Source organism: Somniosus microcephalus, chromosome 8, assembly GCF_052327205.1.
Source record: "Somniosus microcephalus isolate GS21.2 chromosome 8, FLI_Smic_1.0, whole genome shotgun sequence".
NCBI lineage: Eukaryota > Metazoa > Chordata > Chondrichthyes > Squaliformes > Somniosidae > Somniosus > Somniosus microcephalus.
In genome coordinates, this window is record NC_140994.1 from 128,878,079 (window position 1) to 128,904,290 (window position 26,212).

Below are 26,212 nucleotides of genomic sequence, written 5' to 3' on the forward strand. Positions count from 1 at the left end.
GAGTGATGGGTGCATGAGTGCAGAGGTAAGTGTGTCTGGTCTGCGTAAAGTGTTTAAAGAAGTTCTACTAACCTTTACTTACCTTTACAGCCTTCCTTCCTTCAGGTCTTGGGAGTTCCTCATCTCACCGGCACAGAAAGCAGAATGGCCGCCAGCTGTCAAAATCTGCAGCATTCAGCGTTCTGTTCCGGAGTGATCTCTAAATCATCCTGAGAGGAAGGAATTAACTTGAGTACAGATTGTCAATGTTTGACAGCTTCAAACAGCTGTCGAACGTATCTTCCCCTCCCCTCCCCTTTCAGCATTCCGTAGGGACCGCTCCCTCCGAAACACCCTAGTCCACTCCTCTATCACCCCTAACAGCCCTTCCCCTTTGCCTGGCACCTTCCCGTGCAAGCGGAGGAGATGTAACACCTGCCCCTATACCTCCCCCTTCCCACTGTCCAGGGCCCCAAACACCCCTTCCAGGTGAAACAGCGATTTACTTGTACTTCTCGCAATCTAGTATACTGTATTCGCTGCTCACGATGCGGTCTCCTCTACATTGGGGAGACCAAACGCAGATTGGGTGACCGCTTTGTGGAACACCTCCGTTCAGTCCGTAAGGGGGACCCCGAGCTTCCGGTCGCCTGTCATTTTAATTCACCGTTCCATTCCCACTTGGACCTCACCGTCCTTGGCCTCTTGTATTATTCCACGGAAGCTCAACGTAAACTCGAGGAACAGCACCTCATCTTCCGATTAGGTACTTTACAGCCTTCCGGACTCAGTATCGAGTTCAACAATTTCAGATCATAACCTCGGCCCCTATTACATTTTTTCTTGTAATTTTTCCACTCCTTTTCACCCCCCCCTTTCCTTTTGTTTCTCTCTCACACCTGGCAGCTATCTCTTGACCTGCCAGTACACTTCGCACCTAATCTCAGCCTATTACCATCTCGTCTAGCTTCGAATACCTTTTATTGTCTCTTTTACTTCTTTTGTTTCTTTTAATTCTTTTGTCCGATCGCAGCCCTGCCTTCGATCTATTTTCTTTTCTTTCCAGTTTTGAAGAAGGGTTCGACCCGAAACGTCAACTCAAATTTCTCTCCATGGATGTTGCCTGACCTGCTGAGTTTTTCCAGCATTTTCTGTTGTTATTTTGTCAAAAGCTCTTGACAGATGAAATTTCAATCTGTGACATCACCTGTTGCCAGGTGGTCCTTAATTGGCCTGCTGAGCCCGCTAGGCGGGCTCAACAAGGTCAATCAAGTCAAAATCGCGTGGGTTGGCCACAACTCGATGGAGGCGGGACTGCAACCCCAAAAGTTGTAGTCCCGCCTCCTACCCGACTCCTCAATGAAAATCCAGCCCATAGTGTTGCTTAGAACTAAACATCGTTATTTAATTTTTAAAACTGTCACTATTTTAAAGGCGGGAAGGGGTTGACTCCAATTCATGCAGAATACCAACACTGCTACCCAATACCGCAGCAAGTCCCAGTCACCGGTCAGGCTTGTCATTCCCGGTCTCGCCAACTCCTCGCCAGTCAACGCATTGATTCGAAATCCTTCTCATCTTCAAATCCCTGCACATCCTCACTGCTCCTTACTTTTGCAACCTCTCCTCCAGTCCTATGTCTCAGCTTATTCTCTTCTGGACATCTGTGCATTCCCCCTCCTCCAACTCTCGCACCTCTTCTGCCCCACCAATGATGGGCGCGATCTTCAGCAACCCCAACCCACGTCCTCCCCACCTCCTCACACTCTGGTGGTCTCTTCCTAAACCCCTCTACTTTACTACATCTAACTTAAAACCTACTTTCTTCTTTTGATTGTTCCTTCAGCAACCTGCTTTAACTCCTCTCCCTACTCCTGTTCAGCTCCAGCCCCTCCCCCACCTCTGAAGCCCCCTCCCAGCCATTCACTAGTTTAAAGGTTCTATACAAGTGCAGTTATTGTGGTTGTTGCTGGGTATTTAGTTACGCCATCTTGTGGCGTTAGCCAACGAGTGTTTGTAACTTATATATCATTTAAAAAATATCCAATGGCAATTTGCTGGATTTTATCAGAAAGAATTAAACCAAAAAACAGCCCCTGGCAATAAATGGGTATTGTGTTTCTTCTCTGAAGAAAGGAATAGGAAGGGTTCCCTTTAATGGATTTTTTTCAGCCTATAAGTTTTAATCATCCCTGATTCTGTCAGTCCAGGGCTGTGGGCGTTCTCTGACTGAACGTCACTGGGAGGGAGTGAAGGAGGGAGGGTGAAATCATTCTTGAAAAGTCAGCCTGCAGACCAGCTGCCAGCAGAAAGTCTCTACCAGTCGCAGGCACGGAGACTGCCAGAGCCAGAAGGATGCAGCTGCCCATTTTCTTGACGTTCGCGGCCGCCTTGTTTAGCTCCACTGCGCTGATCCCTGGCAGAGGGGAGCCGGTCTTCAAGAAAAGGGATCACTCCGACTCGCAGCATAACAGCCACCATGCTCCCCGCATCCTCACCACCCAAACAGCAGAGGTGAGAGAGCAGAGACCACTCCTCCCAACCCTGATTTATAAGGGAAGTGACTAGGACAGGAGGAATCTGGGCTCTGATCGTCCGTTGTATTGTCAGCTTTGCAGCTGAGGCTGCAAGGCTAGGAGTTTGTCCGTTTAAATTTTATTTTGCTGTCGTTACTTGCTGCCATCCTGTTTTGACTGAGTTAGCAAGGTGTTGGTCGGGAAATGCATCAACCCATTTCCAGCGTTGCCATATGTAGATTTTTTAAAATTTAGTTACAGGACGCTGGGGTTGTAAGCAACTGGTACCGGGGCTGAAGTTATACTGCACTTGATGCAAAGTCAAAACAGTGAGCCCTGTGAGGCATCTGGTTGCAATCTGTTCATAACGATTGCCGCATTGCAGGAGATGCTCCTGCCATGTTTACGGTGTTGTTGACCCTTTGTGACTCTTACGCCGCAGTTTATTTTTGATCTTGTACACTCTCGGGGTGAAATGTATTTGTTTCAGGAGTAACAATCACTTTCATTTAAAAGGACGTTAAACTTTACTGCAAGTTCCGCGCCCCCCTGCCACCACCCCGCCCCCCCACCCCGCCCCCTCCCCATTCGTCAGTCAGTTTTCTTCTCCAAGGACATTGAGTCCTGCCTGGGTGCGGTTCCATAGACACCGGCATCCCTCAAGTCCCTTGCCAAATTGGCCATTGGAAAAACCCAATTCTGTCTTCACCCAACGTCCGTGGGTGCATAATTTCGGCTCGGAATCACCAGCTAGCAACCAGGAGCATGGACCCCAGCTGATCTTTCCCTCCCTCCCGTCCAATGGTGGCTCGTCTATGCCTTCCGGCTGAGAGCGGCTAATTAAGAGTAAACTGGCAATCAATCCTTCCAAGGATGGATCAGCTATGCGCTTGCTTACCAGCTGAGCCAATGAGGGAGCTTAGCCGCTGTGTGCCCATTCTGTATCTAACGTTTATTTGTTCTGACTCAACCAACTCATGTCCCCACATCAGGGCAAGTAGTTTCTCTGTATCTACCCTACTGAATCCTTTTAACATTTTAAACACCTCGATTACATTACCTCTCAATCTTCTATACTCAGGGGAATACAAGTCAACTTTATGCAACCTGTCCTCATAATTTAACCCTCTAAGTCCCGGTATCATTCTGATGAATCTGTGCTCTACCTCCTGCAAGGTCGATATACCCTTCCTGAGGTACAGTGCCCAGAACTGAACAAAGTACTCCAGGCGGGGTCTCATTAAGGCTCTATCAGGCAACAGATCAGGTAAACTGGGATCTTCCTGAGTTGTATGGCTCGGTACCACCCCAGGTGAGGCAGTTATCCCAATAAATCAATGATGGAACCCAAGGATTGCTCTTTGAAGCTATGAAATAGCTTCAGTGGCATTGACATGTCATAGAACTATTCAAAGATGAAAACAGGAGTTAACAGTATTACATAGTTACTAGATGTTATGCTGCTTTTTGAGTAAAGTTTTATACTTGTCAAGTTGAAGGATATTAGTGATGGGGAATTGAATATCTCCACCACCACCACCACAACAGTGACAGAATTAAGCTCATAAATGTTAGGTATAAAGTTAGCTGTAGAGTAAAGCCTCCTCTGTTCTGCTGTATTGCCTCTGATCAATTGTTGCTCATTCACTTTCAGATAAAGTTTTGGTTTGGAATGGGACTGGAGGTTAAAGGGCTATGGAAGGGCTGTGATGTCCATGGAACACAATGGCTCCTGTGCAGCTGGGATTGGGGGTCGGGATGGTAGAGGGAGAGATGTCCTATGAGGGGGGTAGAAATCTGGAATTCTATCCTCCAAAAGGCTGTGAATGCTGGGACAATTGAAGCTTTTAAGGTTGAGATTGATAGACTTTTATTGGGTAAAGGGTATCAGGGGATATGGAGCTAAGGCGGGTAAATGGAGTTGAGGTATGGATCAGCCACAATCTAATTGAATGGCGGAGCAGGTTTGAGTGACTGAATGGTCAACTCCTGCTTCTATGAGGGCACCAGGCATGTTGGACATGTTGAGGATAGATAAATGTTTTAGAATTTTACTTGATAACCTTTGAGAATCAGGGAGTTTATTGCAGCAGTTTGCGCAGGAGATTAAATGGACTATGTAGAGGCCATGAAAGGCAGGTTGTACATGATCTATGAAAGGTTTGGGCTTGATAGGCACTCTATGGCAGTGAGGTCTGGGGACCACTAACACAACAAGATTTTGCAAAATGGGACAAACACCCAATTGAGATCCTACATGCGGAATTCTGTAAAAGTATCCTCCGGACTCAAAGGAAAACAGTAAACAACGCATGCAGGGCGGAACTAGGCCAATACCCATTAATAATCACTATCCAAAAAAGAGCCACCAAATTTTGGAATCACCTACAAATGAGCAACCCCCAATGCTATCACTACGACGCCCTGAAATGCCAAGAGCTGACCATAAAGAAGAATACCCTCAGTCAACTAGTCCTGGGACTCAATAAAGTAACTAATAACAATACTAACAATAACCAGCCCCAGGACAGTGACAGGGTAACACAAAGAATTCGACCCAACACAATCGTCGCTAAGCAAAAGGAAAAATATCTGTCATATTGGGCAGAAACAACAAAAACCCAAAGCAAACTCAATTGCTACTTGGCCCTAAACAGACAATACAACATAGCTGATTACCTGACCATGGTAAAGGATAACAAACTGAGAAGAACCTTGACAAGGTACAGACTTAGCGAACATAGCCTAGCGATCGAAAAAGGCAGACACAGGCAGACCAGGCTGCCAAGAGAAGACAGGATATGCTCTCACTGCAGTCAGGGAGTAGTTGAGACAGAGATGCACTTCCTCACAGCCTGTGGAAAATATCAGGGCATCAGAGAGAATTTCTATCAAAAATTCTCACAAATATGCCCTGAATTCAGAAATCTGACTGACAACCAAAAACTCCCATTCCTACTGGGGGAGGAGAGAAGCTGTGTAGCACTGGCGGCACACTATGTTACAGCTTGCCATGAACAGAGGGACAACCAGTAAACTAAGACAAGAGTATATATAAACAAGGCGAAAATATATTTATAAACTCAGGGATATACCTGTTTATACACTGTATGAATGGAACCGCGTTTATGTGTTCAACCATAAATGTATTTTGATGCTTTGGCAACATAAGATGTACCTTATCATGCCAATAAAGCGATTTGTATTGTATTGTATTGATAGGAAGCTTGGCCCTTTCTTACGTACTCAACATGTAACCTCTTCCATTTGCCACAGTAAAAGAAAGCAAAGAGCTTGCAATTAAATAGAGCCTTGTCACATATCTCAGAAACGTCCCAGTAGTGATTCATGGGGATTTAGCGCCCTGGCACTGAGCTTCACATGACTGGAGCACATGCCGTGAATTCGAGTGCGAAGGTCAACGTGCCCACGCAACGCGGGATAGGATGCCGGCAGCAGAATTCTGGTTGAGTTTATTTTAGAAATGCGTTCATCGTCATTTCCATTAGTCTTTAAGGAAATTTATTTTAAAATAGCAAACTACCATCTAAAGCGAGCCAAGGATCATTTATTGTTAAAATATTCCCCACAGGAATATTTGAAAAAATTTGGATGGGGCGAGCCCATCGATTGGGAACATCAAGTGTCTGGGAAGGACTCAGCTCCGCAAGAGGAAAACCCAGCTCCGAGAGAGGTGCCTCAGATCATGGCTGAAGAACTTTCCGAAGACTCAGTCACAAAGGATAATCCGAAGGAACCCATGAACAACCCTTCTTATCTTCAGAACCTCAAGGAGTTCCAGAAAGCCAACGGGTTGAGTCCCACTGGAGTCCTTGACAACGCCACCCTCAGCATAATGAACCGGCCTCGTTGCGGCGTGCCCGATAAGACGCTGCTTGGTAATGGCTCCCTCTCCAACGTGACATCACGCAACGAGTCAGACAGCACGGCCACCGATGGTGGCTTGAACTCCACCCAGTCTACCACAGAGCCAAAATCCGTCAGGAAGAAGCGCTTCCTTGCCAGTCTGGTGGAGCACGCCAGAAAGAAGCGAAACAGCTTGGATGCCCTAGGAGGAGCCGTCAGCAGCCTGGGCTTCTCGAAGAGCAAGCTGAAGTGGCGCCTGATGGATGAAGGCTTCACCATCCAAATGAGTGTCGAGCAGCAGAAGAATATCCTGAGGCTGGCCTTCCGGATGTGGTGTGAGGTGACCCCGCTGGAGTTCGAGGAGGACTTGGTTTCTCTTCCTGCTGACATTGACATCAAGCTGGGCTTTGGAACAGGTAAAACTAAACGTGCACACACTGGCATGCATGCGCTTGTAAATTATAAAGTGTGTCCCGGATTGAACCTCTCATCGGAGTTCGCTGCTCGATGCCAGAGCAGTTACATTGGAGCTGCAAGTGATGTCAGCATCCTTGGGCTATTGCAAGAGAGGGGGGTGAAATCAGCCAGGATCTTCCCTCCTCCACACTACACCTCAACCCTTGCTGAAGAGTGAGTGTGTGCGGGCATTCATTGTGTAAAGGAAAGGGTTGGGCCGTGAGGATTGTACATCCTGCCCACTGGCCCTCACCGCCTGGGCTCCTGTGTGAGCAATGCCCACTTGGGCACGGTACTGGAGGGCCGTGGGCACTCATGGTATTTGCATCCTAGTCTGAATTACTATCAGGAGAGGATAGTGAGATGGTGCAAGAACAAGAGAATACCCCTCACTGTACAACTTAACCCAATCGTAATGTCCCATAAATGAAGCCACTGATCTACAGTGACTGAATAAGTCACATTTATTATGTCTCCATTAGACAGAATTCCAGGATTTTTTCCAGTGTTTTATGGACTGCATTCTTCAATGCTGTCCATTTTTCCATGGCAACCGAAATCAAATGGATTTTCCCATAAATAGTGCCCGTGTCTTATATGCAAGAAGAACAAAGAGAGCTAAAGGCTCCTGCCTGCAGGAACTCTTGCCAGCTTATCATAAAAGTATTCCTTCAAGGAGGTAAGTGACAATTACATAGAATGTACAGCACAGAAACAGGCCATTCGGCCCAACTGGTCTATGCCAGTGTTTATGCTTCACATGAGCCTCCACCCTCTTCATCTAACCCTATCAGCATAACCTTCTATTACTTTTTCCCTCATGTGCTTATCTAGCTTCCCCTTAAATGCTTCTATGCTATTCACCTCAACTACTCCTTGTGGTAGCAAGTTCCACATTCTCACCACTCTCTGGGTGAAGAAGTTTCCCCTGAATTCCCTATTGGATTTATTAGTGGCTATCTTATATTTATGGCCCCTAGCTTTAGTCTCCCCCACAAGTGGAAACATCTTCTCTACGTTTACCCTATCAAACCCTTTCATAATCTTAAAGACCTTGGCTGTGAAGACCCAGCATAGAAAAGTCACTATTAAACAGAGGCACATTATTAATAAATGATAAGCTTTGAGTTTCCTATTGAGCCCCTGGTGCCACCACTTTACTGTACTAACAGGGCTGTGTTTTTCGCACTTGTTAGTGGTGAGGATGTCAGTCGTGGGGAATGGGACATTTCCTATTAACGTGCATGGAGTTAGAAGCAAGGTAAAGCTCCATTTAATCTGCCGCAACAACAGAAGAGCACTACCACCGACTGGGGCTTCAACATTTCCCGCATCAGCCATCCTGTAGCCTCCCTGAGAAGCATCAAATTAGTGCTAAATGTGGGGCATTTTCTGTGCTGTCAGCTCATGCCCTCTAGGAACTGTTTGAAGCTGCCGTTAACTCACTAGACGTAGGACCCTTACTGGTAGAGGAGACTGTCATCCCATCAATTTGGGCTAGATTCCAACTCAAGTTCTAGAGGTGTAAAGCTGGTCTCTAATCCATTGCCCCACCCAGTGCTTGTAATTTGGCACATGATGAGTACTTGTTCCCTGGCACGCTCCCAAAATATAATGGCGGTGTAAAAGTGCAATGGTTTTAGTCAAATAAAGATATAAATAGCCATTGAAACAACCTTTCTATGCTGCATAATAATAATTGTGCTTTGTTAATGGTCTTGCGTCTAACGTTTGCCCATCAGACACCAGATATCACACTTTGTTGCAATTGTTATAAAAAAGACCAGGGCATTTCATCTTGGACCCGCAGCTGAAATTTACAAGCAAATCACTGACCTGTAATTGATCTCAGGGATTTACAACCAGCTACAATTAGTTGAATCCCCATAGGAAGCATTCGAACAGTGCTCTTAAAGGGAGAGCCTAGATTAACAGTTAAACATTACAAGCATGCCCCATGTCCGACATCAGAGGTAATTAACTTTCACATTAAGTTGTGCCTTTTATGTTGGAAAGGCTTAAGATGCCTCAAGCAATGAATTACTCCTGACTACTGTTGTGAAGGTGAATTTCTAATACCAGAATGAACATTATTAGCTGGAATAGCAATATATTGTCCCTCAGTGCATGTCATGAATAACCTCCCATTAAAGGGTGCCTCTCTAAAAAGGAGCCATTGGAAAATATCATCTTATCATCTTATAGATCACCAAGTCATAAAGAAACTTGCACATGAGTCTGAGTGTCCTGGTCAAGATTTATCCCTCAAACATGCCTTGATACTCACCAAATGGTTCACAATAAGTGGTGTGATACTGAACCACGTAAAAGAAAGAAAGGACTTGTATTTATATCGGGTCTTTCACTACCTTGGGACCAAAGCGTTTTACAGCCAATGACGTGCTTTTGAAGTGTAGTCACTGTTGTAATGTAGGAAGCGCAGCAGCCAATTTGCGCACAGCAAGGTCCCGCAAACAGCAATAAGATAAATAACAAGATAATCTGTTTTTAACGCTGTTGATGGAGGGATAAATATTGGCCAGGACACCCTGGCAAACTCCCCTGCTCTTCTTTGAATAGTGCCATGGGATCTTTTACATTCACCTGAGAGCAGATGGGGCCTCGGTTTAATGTCTCATCCGAAAGACGGCACCTCCGAGAGTGCAGGGCTCCCTCAGTCCTGCAGTGGAGTGTTGGCCTGGATTTAGGGAAAGTCACAGGCTGCAGGTGTACAGACTGCTGACACTGCATGCAAGCTGCCACCTTTCATCTGTGCCAGTGAGCCTCATTAAAAGCTTGTTTTACAGTTTGAACGGCTGGAGGTGACGTGAAAGGATAAAAGGGAAAAACAAAGAAAGAAAGAAGGAAATATGAGAGATAATTACCTAGCACCACTTTTAGAATGTGTTGACTCCACCTTGCTGTCCTTTTGAGGCATAGAGTTCTCAAAGTACTTTATATTACATGACTGATAGTCCCTGACAATTCTTGTAAGCCTATATTATTGAAGTATATAGGCCAGGTTAACTCCTTCACTGCCACAGCCTTATACGGGTTGCCTCCTGTATGGTGCTAACCTTTTTTACCAATACCCGCATATCTTCTGAACATAATTAAAAAGGGCACTGGCATCCACTCCAGATTTAAAGTGGTCAAAGGTAAACTTCCCTGAAAGGCTGCATATCGGCAAAGGGTTCGATGAATAGACTGTGGGAATGCGCTGTTTTCCATGTCAGCCATGGAGGAAAGGCTTGTTCTTAAAGGAGACTGTTAATCTGGCCGGCTTCCTTTGGGCTGAGATGGGACAGGCATCCTCCTCTGCCAGGTACACTCTGACTCCGACGCAACAAGAGGATTAGATGGTTCAGTACTGGATCCCAGCCAGACTGGGAAGGATGCCAGCCCCCTGTCAACTCCGGTGGCTGCTGGCCAGAGATGGACCTGACAAACATGCCATCGGAGCAGGTTTTATCCATCTGGAAGAGATGACACGATTGGTCCCCACGAGGCTGCCAGATCTGAGAATACTCCGCCCAGATAAGAAATATGTTAGCTGCATCTACAGTAGGCTTTCAGTTCAGGCCCACATCTGTGAGTCAGCTCCTGGTGTTTATGCTGTTAAAAGTCTGTTCCCTAACCGAGAGCAGAGACTCTGGGAGCTTGGCCCACTGATGCAAGGCATCCTGAAATCTGAACTTAAAAAGTGTAAAAAAAGCTTTTAAATGATTTAGTTTTCCTACCAAGTCTTTCTTCACAGTGAAGGTACTTACCTTCTCTCCACAATTTAACACCCCTCTCGAATGATCCCTAAATGGTTTCAGGCTAAATAGTTGATGTGGGAGCGCAACAGTGGAGTGAACAATCAAAAAAAAGAGCAGGACTTTTATGGCAAAGCTTGCTTTTTCTAGAACTGAACTTGCTCCACACCTCCCCTTTATCACAAGCCAAATTTGACCTGTAATGCGCTGCTCATGATCCTAAAACCGAGTTTCTTTCACTTCAACATCGCATAACTGATGAGGTACAATGGAGAGACGTAGAACAAAAAAGGTTGGCATTCAAAGAGAAAGAAGGGCACATTCAAGGCACACAGGCTTGTTTGTCACACCTGCAGCGAACAGGCGTGTGGTAATCAATCTACCCTGCACAGGTGTCGACCCCTAAAATTCCATTAGCACCTCAAAGAGATTAGAATTATGTACTGAGTTTCTTCTTAAATCACAATCAAGAGTTTACGACTGAATTGGAATCTTACTGTGTTGAATAGCAAAAACAAATTTCATTTATATTAAGTCTTCAATGTAAACATATAACAGGGCTGCCTGTTATACGCAACGCCCGATATTCAGTTCCATTGATGGAACTGAACACTAGGTGCTACGTATAACGGGCAGCCGATCCGATATCGCCCGTTTTTCACCATCACTCCAGACGAATTTCTAGGCCAAAATATTTTGCTAAATCTCCAGTTCTTAAGGCTGGCTTATAGTTTACCCACCCAATAAGTGTCAGTCATAGCTCACTGCTAGCACTCTCGCCTCTGGCTCACAATGGTTTTGGGTTCACATCCCACTCCAGAGATTTAACAGATAATCCAGGCTGATGGTCCAGTACAGTGCTGTCGGAGGTGCTGTCTTTCAGAAGAGACGTTAAACCAAGGCCTCGTGGATGGAAAAGATCCCATGGTACTATTTTGAGGAACTGCAGGGGAGTTCTCCCTGGTGTCCTGGCCAATATTTATATTGAAATATTTACTGTAGAAACTAGTATGAAGATTCTTTCTCTTGTTTTAAACTTTGGACATTTTAAAGTGTGACAGATGCTGTCAAAACTTCTATGTAACAATAGCACCGCTCACAGTAAGTCAGAGAGTGGGATGTTTTATAAAGACAGGAACATGATATATTATTCTTTTGCTAAAGTATATGTGAGTGGCCTTCTAAGGATAAATTGCTGTTAAGTAAACTCTAAATTCGTCCGCAATGCATCCGTTATTCGGCCGCTAACTGGTCTACTGAGCCCCCAAAATGGCAGGCAGGAAGCGCCCACACGTTTGCGGCCAGAAGTGCGACACCCACCATATTGTGAAAGAAAAAATAGGCGTCCTTTACAGATATATGAAACTGCCATTAAGCTCTTTGCATATACAAATAAGGGACCTAACACCTGCTTGAGATCCTCTCTCCACGATTGGTTTGCCCTGAGGAAGCCAGCGCCATTGCAGGCTTCACTCAGGGGAAACCAGCCTTTGGGATCGCCTGACAACCAAGAAAGTGAGTAACTTACCGGACTCTAGAGCCGGGAGAGCAGGAGTGCTCCTCCCAACCTCGCCTTCAAGTACCCGATCGCCACCGCTCACGACCCCGACCCTGACTGCACTCCCAATCGCCCCTGCTCATGGTCCGGGCCCATGACTCACAATCTCCACTGCTCCTGACCACTGACTCTCCCCCACGGCCTCCTCTGTCGATCCCTGATCCCATCCCCCAGCCTCCTCACCCGCCCTCCGCAATCACCTGCCCTCCGCAATCCCCGGACTCCCGATCCTGGTCTCGCCTGATCCCAGAACTGACCCCCGGACCTAATTACCCGAGGGTGGCCCGATATTACACAACTCTTCGCCGACGGGTTCCATTACAATGAGGCCCAAGGCTCAATATCTGGGACACCTCGGGCCTCACCATTCAGGCAGAGAACGGACCCTACACGCCCGATTTCTGGGCCTAGGTTTGTACAACGATTATCAAGATGCTGCTGATATTCTGTCTCAATTATTTTATATTCTCGGAGAATTCCTTGGTTTCAATATTTTTTTTTCTTGAAGTGTGATGGACAACTGAAGTGTGACAGATAGTACGTATGAGAATGGCTTTCCAGGCGGTTCCGGTGGACTTCTGCCGTAGCTCCAGCTGGCGACCAGCCTAAACTTTGTCTGGTCTTGGCAGGAGTTCCCAAGGAGCTTGGCAAAGACAGAACCTCCGTCTGCCCCTTAACTGGGCACTCGCGCTATTGGGGCAGGGACCGACTGAATACTCCCAATGCTAGAAGTTTCTGCATCCTCGGCCTACAGGGAATATCTCACAACATCGGGGGCTAGTATGCTCAAGGGGAAGAAGCCTTCATCCCAATGCAAGTGAGCATGAGAGTACTGCACTGTCGGAGGTGCCGTCTTTCAGATGAGGCTCCCTCTGCTCTCTCAGCTGGACGTAAAAGGTCCCATGACACTATTTGGAATTCTCTTCCCCAGAGAGCTGTGGAGGCTGGGTCATTGAATATATTTAAGGTGGAGATAGACAGATATTTGAGCTACAAGGGAGTCAAGGGTTATGGGGAGCTGGCAGGGAAGTGGAGTTGAGGCCAAGATCAGATCAGCCATGATCTTATCGAATGGCGGACCAGGCTCGAGGGGCCAAATGACCTACTCCTGCTCCTACGTCTTATGTTCTTAAGAGAAGGCGAGTTCTCCCCAGTGTCCTGGCCAATATTTATCCCTCCACCAATATCACTAAAACAGATTATTTGGTCATTATCTCATTGCTGTTTCTGGGATCTTGCTCTGGCCAAATTGGCTGGCACATTTTCTACATTACAATTATTCTTCAAAAGTCACTGTTGCTGAATTGTCAAAATTATTAGTGGGATATGATTTCCACAGGCAAACCCTGTGAAGTCCCACAAAGTTGTAGCCCTCCATACCCCTGGTGGCCTGGCCAACATTTATCCCTCAACCAATACCTCAGATAGACTATCTGGTCATTTAACTCATTGCTCCTTGTGGGAGCTTGCTGTGTGCAAATTGGCTGCCGCGTTTCCTACATTACAACAATGACTACACTTTAAAAAGTACTTCATTGGCTGTAAAACGCTTTGGAACGTCCTAGGGTCCTGAATGGTGCTATATAAATGCAAGTCTTTCAGAAGAAGAAAGCAGGGAATGAGAGAAGGTCATTTGGTCAAATTAGATGGTAATTTCTCTACATCCCATATTGTTTATTCTCAGTATGAGATTCCCAAGGACCCTGCAGTTCAGGATACATAAACCTTCCAGACAACAATCTCTCCAATAATCTCTCTGTACTTAACCTTACAATCCTCAGTCACTTTCCAAACTAGATTTTCAATTATCTCTTTTCTTTCTGACCATCACATTAACATCTTCAGTTGGTAATCCTTTCCCATTTGCACTAATGCTGAGTGGTGAGCAGGGTGTCCCAGGGAACAGTGTGGAGACCATTACTCTTTCTTAATTGATCTCAATAACTTAGATTCAGAAGCTCTATGCAGTTTGGTTACATTCGCAGATGATACAAAACCAGGAGGGGGTAGCTGATTCTGTTGAGGCAGCTCAGAAAATACAAATGAGTTGGACAATGTTGGATAGATCTTTCTGCCCCACTTGGCATTGCACTGGGGTTTCCTGTCCTGGGCTGTTAATGTGGCAAGCCCCATTTCTGTTGCTGTGCACTAATTAAAGAAAACAAAATTCTGCAATGTTCTTACTGTTTTCCTTTGACTTTCAGAACTTAGAACTGGAGTATATGAATATTTTTCAGGAGCAGTAGGAGTTCCGTACATGGAAAAGTTTGGAAACCATGTTCTAATCAGATAGGTTTGTGCTTGTGTTCTAGGACAACACCTTGGCTGTTCTCAGGACTTTGATGGGACGGGACAGGTCTTCGCCCATGCCTGGTACTTGGCCGATATCCATTTTGACGATGCTGAACATTTTGTTGTTGCCAACAACGGTCAGGGCATTAGTCTCCTTACGGTATTTCATGTCTTTTTTTTACACTGCGATTCTGTCTCTCTCTCTTTCTCTACATATCAAAGCAGCAATATCATAGGGGGTTATTTTGGCCAAAGGGTGAAAACAGGCACCAAATAGTTGCTGTGCTAATAAGACACACCTGTTTGAAAGTCTGGATTTAGCACACAATTTTAGTCCTAGTTGTTGATTACCATAATTTGAACTTGCCTGAAGGAGCTAAACCAGACACCTGCAGGTTTAGCAGTCAAGTGCTGATTAGATGCAATTTTCGTGGAACAGTATACGTGGGCTCCTCACATCCACTCCCACTGAAGGTTTGGAGTGTGCTGGCTGGCACACTGCTGCAAGTTGCTGGATAGCTCAGGGACCGAGGGAGAGGGCGCACAGAATCTCGGACAAGGCACTGGAGGTCCTGGTGGAGGAGGTCCAGAGGAGGAGGGATGTCCTGTACATGCAAGGGGGTGGGGGAAGGAGTCCACCTCGCCCTCCTGTCCTTCTCTCCTGCAGCAGCTGGTGCTGCTCTGCCTGGCCTCAAGTCCTCCTCCCATTCCACATCCAGACCAAGGGGGACCCCTAGCAAGATGCCCTTGGCCAAGCACACCCGTTCTCCTGGTGATTCCTATAAGGTGTCCAATAAGGTAAAGTAGCACAGCACTTACTCTTTTTAGGCGAAGTCCTCAGAGAATTTGTGGAATAAATGTTCGAGTGTTGGTGAAGTCTTGACAAAGTGTCCCAGAAAGTCTCCCGATGTGTTTCAGAGATCCTTTTCACAGCTCTGGCAGCAAGTGAACATGATATGGTGAGTATCCCTTTAAGTAGCGCGTGAAATGCACATCAACGCCTTGTTTACTCCCAAACAGCTGGTCTGTTAGGAGAGGTCATTAGGACAAACACTAGCCACCAAAATTCCATGCAGCCTCCTTAATGAATGCTAGCAGGCATTTTAAGTGGCAATCTGCCCCTTTACGAGCCTCCAGGTGGCTGTTCCTAGCGCAGGCTTTCACTCCTTGGCCTGCTCAGGGGTCTTGAGCCTTGAGCGTTAAACTGGCATTTCAGCTACAGTCCCCAGCTTGGCCACATCGGAGGCTCTTTGGCGCCTGAACGCACGGCCGAAAATCGCCCCTCTAGAATCTTACAGCACAGAAGGAGGCCACTCAGCTCATCGTGCCTGTGCTGGCTCTTTAAAAGAGTTATCCAATTAGTCCCACTCCCCTGCTCTTTCCCCATAGGCATCAAAATCTTTCCTTTTCAATTATATATCCAATTCCCCTTTGAAAGTTACTATTGTGGTGGGGTATTGTTGCCTTAATACAAAATTGGTGATGGAGTCATCAATTGCAAATTCTATTTTTGATCATGGTGGGTGGGGCTTACAGCCCTCACACGACATCCATTATACGCCGGGAATTTCCTTGGAGCTGCTCCCGCACTGCTGCCGTAACTTCGGTGGATGTTCCAGCTAACTCCACCGCACCTCCGGCTAACTCCACCGCACCTCCGGGTAATTATTCCACACCTCTGGCTAAGTCCGCCGCACATCCGGCTAACTCCGCCGCACCTCCGGCTAACTTCGCCTCACCTCCGGCTAACTCCGCCGCACCTCCGGCTAACTTCGCCTCACCTCCGGCTAACTTCGCCTCACCTCCAGCTAATTCCACCGCACCTCCGGCTAACTCCGCCGCACCTCCGACTAATTCCGCCGCACCTCCGGCCAACTCCGCCGCACCTCCGGCCAACTCCGCCGCACCTCCGGCCAACTCCGCCGCACCTCCAGCTAACTCCATGGCACCTCTGGCTAAGTTATAGCGGCACAGTGGGAGCAGCAATGAGGAGATTGCCAACCGTAAACTTTCCATAAGAAGTCATTGCAAAGCAGCCAGGAGTTGAATCCTTGGATGAATTACTTTCATCCCTCTCTATCCCAGGGCTGTTAGTGGCAGTTATAGCATCTTTACTGCTAAATGTGGCCTCGTCTCACACCCACAGACGCTCACCATGAAGGAATTCCCTGATAAGCAATCGGGTATGGGAACCCTTGCTAACTTCCCCCCCCCCCTTCCTAGTTAAAGCATACCAAGGATATTTATAGTCCCTCACCAATTCTCCCCTCCGCCCCCATTGTCTCCCCAGCTGAGAGACGTTCAGTTGGCACAAGCAAGGAACTGAATGTGGGACCTTCCTGGTTTATATGGCATTGTTCTGTATTGGTGAACAAAGTTATCATTTGAGCCGTCGGGAGAGAAGGGTTTCAATATAGCTTCCCATATCTAAAACTACGTATTGGAATTAACATACAGTGGCCTCCATGCTCAGTACAGACATGCCGAGGGTGTCCCGCTTTCTGACTCTCTTAAGAAGACCTGCAGGTGACAGGTGCAATGAACTCTCTGTCACGAATAATCCAAACGCCCCTAACACTGCAAAGAAATTAATGTGCACCCATCGATTACCTTGTGGTGGGTAGAAGCACCAATGTCCTGACCCCGAATTTCCACAGGGTTTTCCCAATCTCCTGCTGTTAACTTTGGTTGGAGATCAGCGAAACTGGAGTTGCCATCTCTGGCTGGGCATATTCCTGGAGATTTTATCACATGACTGCCTGCCTCCAACTGCCCCGCCCCCTTCCCATGTCAATTAGAAAGTAAACAGACACGACAGGATGATTCTTGACTGTCAGTCAAACTGGCTATTCCCCACCTGCAATACTGCTACAACTAATAACCAAAATTAATTAATGAAATTACAATTTTCATTCATGTCCCGACGGTTTTTCTCCCCGGGTGTTGCTCGCAGCGGTGCCCTGGAGATTAATCTTCCATTCCTGGAGACTCCAGGGCAATCCTGGAGGGTTGGCAACCCTTGGCGGAACACACGGAGCTGTGGCCCCCTTTTCAGCCATTTATGCCAATTCGCGGGGGAGGAGCAGTTGTTAGGTTCTGTCAATCTCCTGCCGGAGGAATTTCTTACGGAGATTACAGGCGCCACGTTCATTTATTTCTCACTTTGTACAGCACGAACCCATCCCAGGCAGGACAGTGGGTCGGCAGCCGACAGTTATCTCTCTGGAACAACAACAGAAAAGGCTGGAAACACACAGCAGGTCAGGCAGCATCTGTGGAGAGGGAAACAAAGTCAACGTTTCAGATCGATGACCCTTCGTCAGAACTGGAAAAAGTTGGAGAAGTGACAGATTTTTAAGCAAGTGTAGGGGCAGGGAAAGGGGGGAGGGGAGGAAAGAACAAAAGGGAAGGTCTGTGATAGGCTGGAAGGCAGGAGAGATTAAAAGACAAAAGGGATGATGGTGCGAGGCAAAAGGAGATGGTAATGGGACAAGTTAAGAAACAAAAGATGACTCCAGATGAGGTGAAGTTATCTCTCTGGGTTAGGGAGAGAGAGAGAGAGAGAGAGATAAAGAGTATCAGCCAGCGCTCCTGATCGCTGTCCACTAAGCCCCCGCTGGAATGTGCATGTGTAGATATCAGGCGAGAGGAGGATTTGACTCGGCCCCACTGCCCTCTATGGTTGAATAGCCTACTGATTAGACTCAGCACCTTCAGTTTAGGGGAAGAGGGAGAAAATTGCCAAACCATTAAAATAAAGCGGTACAACAGAGACAAAACAGTCTTTGAAGCTGTAATGTAATATTTGGAGTCAGGTGACAGCTCAAAAATGCTTGAGCTTCGCTCTCATGGTATCCCCTGGACCCCTTGATCATCTGTAATTGTTCACATGAATGCAGTAATCTCTGTTTGCTCAAAATCAGCAAAGAGAAATCCTGATGTTCTAGGAAATTTCTTTGGTACGAATTAAGAACAGATTAGTTTAATAAAAAAGTTACAATCAAACAGCCAGGATTAGATAAATGCAGCAGTTCATGAAAGGGATAATGTGCCTTCACTTTGTTAAACATCTCAATGAACCTCCACAAAAGCTGGAGGAAAAGGGATACTGCACCTTTAAGTAAACCTCATTGTGCTACCTTACTCCTTTTAAGTAACCTAACCCAAGAAAATGATCTCCTTGCTGTGCCTTGGGTTTACAGACTACTTCCTTGCATTCTTCTCTTTCAGGTTGCTGTCCATGAAATTGGCCATGCCCTTGGTTTGTCCCATCTCTACCGAACAGGCTCTGTCATGCACCCAAATTACAACACACAAGGTGAAAACTTGGAACTGAACTGGTTGGACAGAAAGGCTATACAGGGCTTATATGGTAAGTACAGGCACTGGAAGCATGGGTCCTGTTGAGATGTAAGGGGACTATTCCATTTAACAAAGAGGAAAAATGGAAGGGTTGCACTTCTTACTGAAGTTGCCTACATCCTTCCTTTTCATTTAAATAGAAAAAAAAAATCTCTTCCCAGGTTTATTTACATTTTTTTTGTCTCCGGAAGACTTTGGAATGGGATCTTCCTCAGTCCTAGGCCGCTCCAGTGATATCACGTACAGGGAACGCCCCATACCTCTCAGAGCAGCTCCATCACAAGCAATGGGAGCCTGCAGCTTTGGGAGAGCCAGATCTAGCCGGCCTCTGGGAAATCTGCAGCCCCAAGCCATTCTGAAGTCATGCCCACCCTGCCCACGCAATTTAAAATGGGCCCCCCTCCCCCACCCTGTAATCGACAACTCTGGAGCAGCCTAGAAAAGAGGGTCTTTAAGGTAGTGATAGCTTTTTGCTCCAGGTTCTTCAGCATGGTTGTCCCCACACTCACAGCCTAGTTATGGCTGCGGCACTCTATGCTGGTGAGATGCCCTTCCACTTTGGAGAGGGCATTTCACCGTGCCCTTACCCAGTCTAATATTCAGTCAGCATCTGAAAATCTGAGTTAGTGCCTTTTCCACTTTCAATAAGAAGAACATCAACTTGCATTTATATAGCGCCTTTAATGTAGGAAGCATCCCATGGTGCTTCGCAGGAGCGTAATAGACGATCATTGACACCAAGCCAAAGAAGGAACTGTTAGGGGATGTGACTAAAATCTTGGTCAGAGGTAGGTTTTAAGGAGGGCTTAAGGGAGGAGAGAGAGGCAGAGATGTTTAGGGAGGGAATTCCAGAGGTTAGGGCCTAGACAGCTGAAGGTCGCCAATGGTGGGGTGAAGGGAGTGCAGGATGCATAAGAGGTCAGAGTTGGCGGAGGATTGGAGGAGATTACAGAGATAGGGAGGGACGAGACCATGGAAGCATTTGAACACAAGGATGAGCAATTTAAATTCAAGGTGGACCGGGAGTCAATGTAGGCCAGCAAGCACAGGGGTGAAGGGTGAGCAGGACTCGGTGCGCATTAGGATACGGATAGCAGAGTCTTGAATGAACTGAAGCTTATGGAGGGTGAAAGATAGGAGACTGGCCAGAAGAACTTTGGAATAGTCGAGCCTAGAGGTAACAAAGGTATGGATGAGGGTTAGCAGATGGGCTGAGGCCGGGGCGGAGGCATGCAATGTTATAGAGGTGGAAGTAAGCGGTCTTGGTGATGGAGAGGATATGGAATCAGAAGCTCATCTCAGGATCACATAGGATGCGGTTGTGAACAGTCTGGTTCAGTCTCAGACAGTGGCCAGGGAAGGGGATGGAACGGAGTTTGTGGCAGGGCTGAAGATAATTTTTTTAAAAGACGTACATTTATACAGCAATTTTCGTGACCTTAGGATGTCCCAAACTGCTTTACAGCTATTGAGGTTGTTTTGAAGTGTTGTCACTATTGTAATGTAGGAAACCTGGCAGCCAATTTTGCACACAGCAAGCTCCCACAAACAGCAATGTGATAATGACCAGATAGTCTTTTTTTGGGATGTTGATTGAGGGATAAATATTGGTCAGGACACCGGGGATAACTCCCCCTGCTCTTCTTCGAAATAGTGCCATGGGATCTTTTACGTCCACCTGAGAGAGCAGATGGTGCCTCGGTTTAACGTCTCATCCGAAAGATGGCACCTCCGACAGTACAGTGCTCCCTCAGTGGAGCACTGGAGTGTTAGCCTAGATTTTTGTGCTCAAGTCTCTGGAGTGGGGCACCCACAACTATCTGACTCAGAGGAGAGAGTGCTACCAACTGAGCTATGGCTGACACACAATGAGGAATTTCTTCACTCAGAGGGTTGTGAATCTTTGGAATTCTCTGCTCCAAAGGGCTGTGGATGCTGAGTCTTTGAGCATATTCAAGGCTGAGATAGATAGATTTTTGGACTCTAGGGGAATCAAGGGATATGGGGATCGGGTGGGAAAGTGGAGTTGAGGTCGATGATCAGCTATGATCTAATTGAATGGCGGAGCAGGCTCAAGGGGCCGTATGGCCTACTCTTGCTCCTACTTCTTATGTTTTTACAATGGTTTTGGTCTTCCCAATAATTAAGTAGAGGAAATTGCGGCTCATCCAGGACTGGATGTCAGACAAGTAGTCTGATAACACAGGCAGTAGAGGGGTCGAGTTGGTGGTGGTGAGGTAGAGCTGGGTGTCGTCAGTGTACATGTGGAACCTGATGTTGTGTTTTTGAATGATGTCAACGAGGGGCAACGTGTAGATGAGCAATAGGAGGGGGCCAAGGATAGATCCTTGGGGGACTCCAGAGGTAATGGTGCGGGAGCAGAAAGAGTAATCGCTGCAGGAGATTCACTGGCGACAACTGAATAGGTAAGAGTAGGAGGTAATCCTCCATTTTGGCAAAAAATTGCACACACTACCACTAGATTGGCCCACTGTGCATTACTTATACGATTTAGGTACTTAGCAATTAAGCAACGAGTTAGATCCAGGCTGGAAAGTGAGTCAGTCTGCAAGAAGTGGTGAAAGTGGAGACAATCAATGTTTTCAAGGGGAGACTGGATAGGCACTTGAGGGAAATAAACTTGCTGGGCTAAAGGGATAGAGCAGAGGTGTGGGACTGACTGGATTGCTCTACAGAGAGCCGGCGCGGACTCGATGGGCCGAATGGCCTCATTCTGTGCCGTTATTGTTGGATCCGTGGTTCAGCGGATATGCTATTATTAAATAATCACACGGATGCTGTACATTAACAAATAACAGGTCTTTACTGGAGGAGGGTAGTCTCTAGACTGGGGGTACAGAGGCATGCGCAAAGCTTATATACCGGTGTGGTCACTGCCGGTACTACAGTATACAGGAGCTATAAAAGTAGTTCTGACTTAAAGGCACATACACTACAATTCCTCCCCTTTTAGATTAGTAATACCCCTAATATTCAAATAACAATTAACATTTCAACATGTACATTAAACAACAAAAGTCCATTTATAGATTCAGTCTTTGGAGCGGCTTCCTGACCCTTTCGGGATAGCGCCTTTCCGGAGGTTCTTGTTCTTGGTGCAGAGGCGATTCTGACCCCTTTTCATCAGGTAGTTCATCGGGTTCCACTGCTACTGGGTCTGAAGTAGATGCTACTGGTATGTCGGGTTCATCCCCAGGTACTCGAGACATGGGGTTGACGCGTTCCTGTGACACTAAGATCTGATCGACGTGGCGTCTCACAATGTTCTCCCCGACATCCACTGTGTACATTAATGGCCCCTGCCTTGTACATATCGTTCCGTGTTGCCATTTCTCTGTTCGATAGTCACGGGCCAAGACTGGCTGCCCTACATTGAAGCTCCTTGTCAGTTTCTCATTGATGTGCTGGAATTGTTTGTCCTCAACATTTCTTCGCACATTTGGTCTGAGCAAGTCCAGACGAGATCTCAACCTTTGGTTAAAGAACATCATGGCCGGGGTCTGGTTGGTAACTGCATGTGTCGCGTTTCGGTAGGCTAATAAGAAATTGTCCATCTTATGCTGTAGTGGAATTTCATCGTCGCACATGGCCTTTATCGCCTTCTTAAAGGTTTGTACGAACCTCTCAGCCAATCCATTTGTGGCTGGATGATACGGGGCGGATGTGTACTGCCTTACCCCATTCCTTTTCATGAATTTTTGGAACTCGTCGGACACAAACTGTGGTCCATTATCAGAGCAAATCTGCTCTGGCAAACCGTTTCTGGCAAATATGGTCCGTAGGACTGCAATCGTTTTCTCTGTAGTGGTTGAAGACATTTTTATCACCTCAGGCCACTTTGAATGAGCATCCACTGCTATTAAGAACACTGAGTCCATGAATGGACCAGCGAAATCAATATGCACCTGTTGCCATGGAGAGGAGGGCCACTCCCATGGGTGTAGAGGGGCATGTGGTGGTGCATTTTGGACCTTCTGGCATCCTAAGCAGCTCTTAGTTAGGTCTTCGATTTGTTGATCGATTCCCGGCCACCACACATAAGCCCTAGCAAGGCTTTTCATTTTCACTCCCCCCAGATGACCTTCATGTAGCTCATTTAGCACTCTCTCCCTTAACTTGGGTGGAATCACCACTCTGGATCCACACATCACTGTCCCCTGGCATACTGACAGCTGTTCTCTTCTGGATGAGAATGCTGGCAACAGTGAGTCGCCATGTGTTGGCCATCCCCTCACTGTCAATTCATATACCCGTGACAGCGTCGGATCATTGCGGGTCTCCTTCTCTATATCCGCGTTTGTTACTGGCAATCGTTCAATTATTGACGAATAAAATATCTCGATAGGGTCCATTGCTGGTGCTTCCTCCACAGTAGGCCGTGGCAGGCGGGATAGCCCATCAGCATTCCCATGCTGTTTCGTGCCTTTATATTCTATTTCATATTGATTCGCCCCTAGAAACAGGGACCATCTTTGTAACCGCTGAGCAGTCATCACTGGAACGCCCTTCTTACGATTAAAGATGGAGACAAGTGGTTGGTGGTCAGTCAGCAAGGTGAACTTCTGCCCATGCAGATAGTAGTTGAATTTTTTTACTCCCCATACTAGGCTGAGGGCGTCCCTGTCAATCTGGGCGTAGTTGCGCTCGGCTGAGGTTAGTGACCGAGACGCAAAGGCTACTGGCCTCTCCAACCCGTCTGGGAATTTGTGCGACAGCACCGCTCCAATACCGTAGGGTGATGTATCACATGCCAAACGAATTGGTAGTGCTGGGTTGAAATGGGCCAACACCTCTTTTGATGTGATCAATTCTTTACACTTCTGGAAAGCTCGTCTACGTTCGTCATCCCACTTCCATGGTACCCCTGTTTGCAGTAGGGTGTTCAGCGGGTGTAATACCGTAGACAAATTTGGTAAGAACTTGTGGTAGTAGTTTACCAGCCCGAGGAACGACCTCAGTTGTGAAACATTTTCCGGTGCTGGAGCCTTGACTACTGCCTCAATCTTGTCAGGGGACTTATGTAACCCCTCTTCATCGATGACGTGGCCACAATACGAGATCTGTTTCTGGAAAAACTCGCACTTGTGGCGATTAGCTCATAGCCCATACTCCTTTAATCTGGTGAGCACCTTCTCCAAGTTGGCGAGGTGATCACCGTCATTTTCGCCCGTGACCAAGATGTCGTCCAAATAACACTGGGTCCCTGGAATCCCTTGCAGGACCTGATCCATCGCCCTTTGCCAGATAGCCGGAGCTGAGGCTACTCCAAACACCAGCCAGTTGTATTGATAGAGACCTATGAGTGTTGATCGTAAGGTAATGTTTCGAAGCTTCTTCTACCTCCATTTGCAAGTACGTCTGGGCTAGATCAATTTTGGTGAAGCGTTTACCTCCAGATAGCGAGGCGAAAATATCCTCAATTCATGGAAGCGGACATTGCACCGTGTGAAGGACTGGGTTCACTGTCACCTTAAAATCCCCACAGATGCGGACCTTCTTTGGTTCCCCAGGCGTATTACTCAATGACCTTTTCATTACAGGAACGATGGGTGTAGCCCACTCGCTCCAGTCCACTTTGGACAGTACTCCTGAACGTTCCAACCCTTCCAGCTCTGCTTCAACAGCTGGTCTGATCGCATAAGGCACTGGTCTGGCCTTCAGAAACTTTGGGCTTGCATTTTCCTCTATTTTAATCGTTGCTGTTATTCCTTTTAGTGTTCCTAGTCCCTCCTGGAACACTTCTTTTGCGTCAGTTAGCATTTTTGACAGTCGTCCAGGTGTGACGTCGTCATCCTTTTTGGCCTCAACCTTCAGTGCCTGTATGGAATGCCAATCTAATTGTATCTTCCGGATCCATTCACGTCCTAGCAGTGGTGGTCCTCCATTTGGCAATACATATATATCCATTTTAGGTATTTCCTGGCCTTTATATGTCACTTTCACCCTTATTTTTCCTTTGGGGTAGACTTTTTGCCCCGTATACGTCTTCAAGACAATCTCTGTAGCTTTCAAGGGTATGTGTCAAAATAGCCGCTTGTAGTCTCTTTGATTTATGACTGTTAGAGCTGACCCTGTGTCCAATTCCATTTCCACTTGGACTCCGTCTATCTTGAGTGTAACCCAGATAGTCTGGTGATCCTCCATTTCGGTTACCTTATGTAGTTTCAGACAACCCAGCTCCTTGCTTCCGGAGTCTGTGTCACTTTTCTGTTCGTCTGAACCACTGTCCATCACCTGGTGTACCTTTTTGTACTTCTCCTGTGGAGATTTCTTACTGTTGGTTTTCTTCCCAGACCTGCAGACTCTTGCTATGTGTCCTGCTTTCCCACACTGTCTGCACATTTGGTCCTTGAACCAACAGTCTTTCTGGTCATGTGTTGTTCTGCCGCAGCGATAGCACTTCCCTGTTCCATAGGACATTTCATTGGTGCCATATTCTTGCGGTCTCCGTTGTATCTCTGCAGCGCCCCTTGCGGCTGCTTCGTGTGATACTGCCATACTGAAAGCTTTGTCCAGCGTAAGATCCTTTTCTGATAGAAGCCGTTTCTGGGTTCCTTCACTTTGTAGCCCACACACAAACTTGTCCCTTAACGTATCTGCTAGTCCCGCTCCAAACTGGCAGTGTTTCGATAGCTTGCGCAGTTCCGTTAGGTACTCAGCATTGCTTTCGTCTTTGTGTTGGTTCCTTTTATGGAACTTAAATCGTTATGCTATCAGCAGCGGTGTGGGGTTTAAGTGGTCCTGTAGGATTTCTACTATGCTTTCAAAATTCTTGTTTACCGGCGTCTCTGGGGTTATTAGATTTCGCAGTAACCCATAAGTTTTTGCACCCATGGAATTTAACAGAACCAGTGCTTTATTAGCATCTGGCACTTCATTCGCCCTGCAGTACACCTCAATACGTTCCACATATGTCGCCCAATCTTCGACTTCATTGTCGAACGTAGAGATACTGCCACTCTTCGGCATCCTTGGGTGTGAGCTAACTATCACAAATGGCACCTCCCGCGCTTCCCCTTCTTCTCCACTGGCACAAAATGGCGTCTCCCGCGCTTTCCTTCCTTCCCGCGCTCGCCCTTCTTCTCCGCTGCGGCTTCTAAAAATGGCGCCTCCCGCGCTCTTCCTTCTCCACGGCTCAATGGCGTCTCCCCTTTCTTCGCCCCGCGGACCCTGTTCAGCCCGTGAGCCCTGGCTGTGCTCTGCGCGTTCTTCTTTTTATATTTTTCGATGCCGCTCAGTCTAGAACCCGGCTGTTTCTTACCCTCTCTCCGGTTTGTTTTCTTTTTCTCGACGCCGCTCGGTGTTCAACCCCCGGCTGCGCCCTGCGCTCTTCACCCTCTGTCTTACCCCGTCGACGCTGCTCGGCTTTCTCTCTGCCGTCGGTCGGCTCCAGCCGCCGCTGC

General features: G+C 47.0%; 1 protein-coding gene across 1 annotated transcript in view; it reads left to right on the forward strand.

The window, feature by feature from the left end:
* The first annotated feature begins 2,280 nt into the window (after positions 1-2,280).
* Positions 2,281-26,212, forward strand: part of LOC147113785 (matrix metalloproteinase-21-like) — a 42,532-nt gene continuing 18,600 nt past the window's right edge. The window contains exons 1-4 of the mRNA XM_085995112.1: positions 2,281-2,493; positions 6,088-6,778; positions 14,447-14,586; positions 18,657-18,798. Of these exons, the coding sequence (XP_085851238.1) occupies positions 2,335-2,493; positions 6,088-6,778; positions 14,447-14,586; positions 18,657-18,798 (1,132 nt within the window). The 5' untranslated portion in view covers positions 2,281-2,334. The remainder of the gene's footprint in view (positions 2,494-6,087; positions 6,779-14,446; positions 14,587-18,656; positions 18,799-26,212) is intronic.